This window comes from Peromyscus maniculatus, chromosome 5, assembly GCF_049852395.1.
Source record: "Peromyscus maniculatus bairdii isolate BWxNUB_F1_BW_parent chromosome 5, HU_Pman_BW_mat_3.1, whole genome shotgun sequence".
Taxonomy (NCBI): domain Eukaryota; kingdom Metazoa; phylum Chordata; class Mammalia; order Rodentia; family Cricetidae; genus Peromyscus; species Peromyscus maniculatus.
This window is the reverse complement of record NC_134856.1, coordinates 116,683,298-116,684,782: the sequence shown is the minus strand read 5'-3', so window position 1 is coordinate 116,684,782 and position 1,485 is coordinate 116,683,298. Positions and strand designations below refer to the sequence as shown.

The 1,485-nt window shown below is 41.8% G+C and overlaps 1 protein-coding gene across 1 annotated transcript; it reads left to right on the top strand.

The window, feature by feature from the left end:
- Positions 1-772: 772 nt before the first annotated feature.
- LOC143273461 (cytochrome c, somatic) lies at positions 773-1,264 on the top strand. The gene has a single exon (XM_076573176.1). It carries the CDS (start codon positions 798-800, stop codon positions 1,113-1,115), a length of 318 nt encoding a protein of 105 aa, XP_076429291.1. The 5' UTR covers positions 773-797; the 3' UTR covers positions 1,116-1,264.
- The last annotated feature ends 221 nt before the right edge of the window (positions 1,265-1,485 follow it).

Sequence of the window (1,485 nt, the reverse complement as noted above, 5' to 3'; positions counted from 1 at the left end):
ACTCATAACACAAGTAATAATGAAACAGAGGATGTGCTTCACTGAAGCCAATGAGATGAGCATAGTTCAAGGCCCATGTCACATATACATGCTCATTGTGAGGACTGAAGGCCAGATCCAGACACATGCACTTCTCAGCACCATGATGGGCACACACACTCATCAGCACCATGATGGACACACACACTCATCAGCACCATGATGGACACACACACTCATCAGCACCATGATGGACACACCTGCTCATCAGCACCACGGTGGACACACACACACACACTCTTCAGCACCATGGTGGACACACACACATACTCATCAACACCATGATGGACACACATACTCATCAGCACCATGGTGGACACACCTGTTCATCAGCACCATGATGATTGTGAGCTATGCAAAAAACCAATTGTAGTTTTGAAAGTAAAGGCCAGATCTACTGCTGAATTTCAGGCTAGCTCTGGGTAAGTTCAAAGCCTCAAGAATCATGACTGGATACCCAGTGCTAACATCAGACAACTGAAGGATTTTCACATATTTCAGCCAAGTTTGGAGGACAGTTGCTTTCTAGAGCAAATCTTCAGTACAGAAGAATCTGTCCTCACAGTGTTGAAATAGAGATGTGTTTTCCAGAATGACCCTTATTGTTAAGTAATACAGGATTGTAGTTGATAATTTGACTAAGGACAGGTTACAACTGGTTGTGCCTATAATGTATATATAAGAAATACAGAGAGCGGGACGTCCGTCTTCGGGTCGTAGCGATCGAGGTGTCGGTCACCCGGGAGCGAAATAAAAAAATGGGTGATGTTGAGAAAGGCAAGAAGATTTTTGTTCAGAAGTGTGCCCAGTGCCACACTGTGGAAAAGGGAGGCAAGCATAAGACTGGACCAAACCTCCATGGTCTGTTTGGGAGGAAGACTGGTCAGGCCGCTGGATTCTCGTACACAGATGCCAACAAGAACAAAGGCATCACCTGGGGAGAGGATACCCTGATGGAGTATTTGGAGAATCCCAAAAAGTACATCCCTGGAACAAAAATGATCTTCGCTGGAATTAAGAAGAAGGGAGAAAGGGCAGACCTAATAGCTTATCTTAAAAAGGCTACTAATGAGTAATTCCACTGCCTTATTTATTACAAAACAAATGTCTCATGGCTTCTAATGTGTACCATAATTTAATTCATACATCAAAATTCAGATCATGAATGGCTAACAATGTTTTTGTTGGGACGGTCCTGATTTAAGTAAAAATGACTTATAGTAAAGTGGATATGATCTTTTTTTAAAATAACAATTCCAGTCACTATCACGGCTCTCCCTTTCTCAAGATCGGATTGGACTTACTAAAGTTATACTTTCCACAAAGATGGGGTGTCACCTCAAACCTATTGAATGGTTTTATATTTAAATTTATATAATGGGGAATATGGATATGTTTAAACACTGGGAAAATTCTGTCACTCTCAGAAACAAGAAGACTCACCTG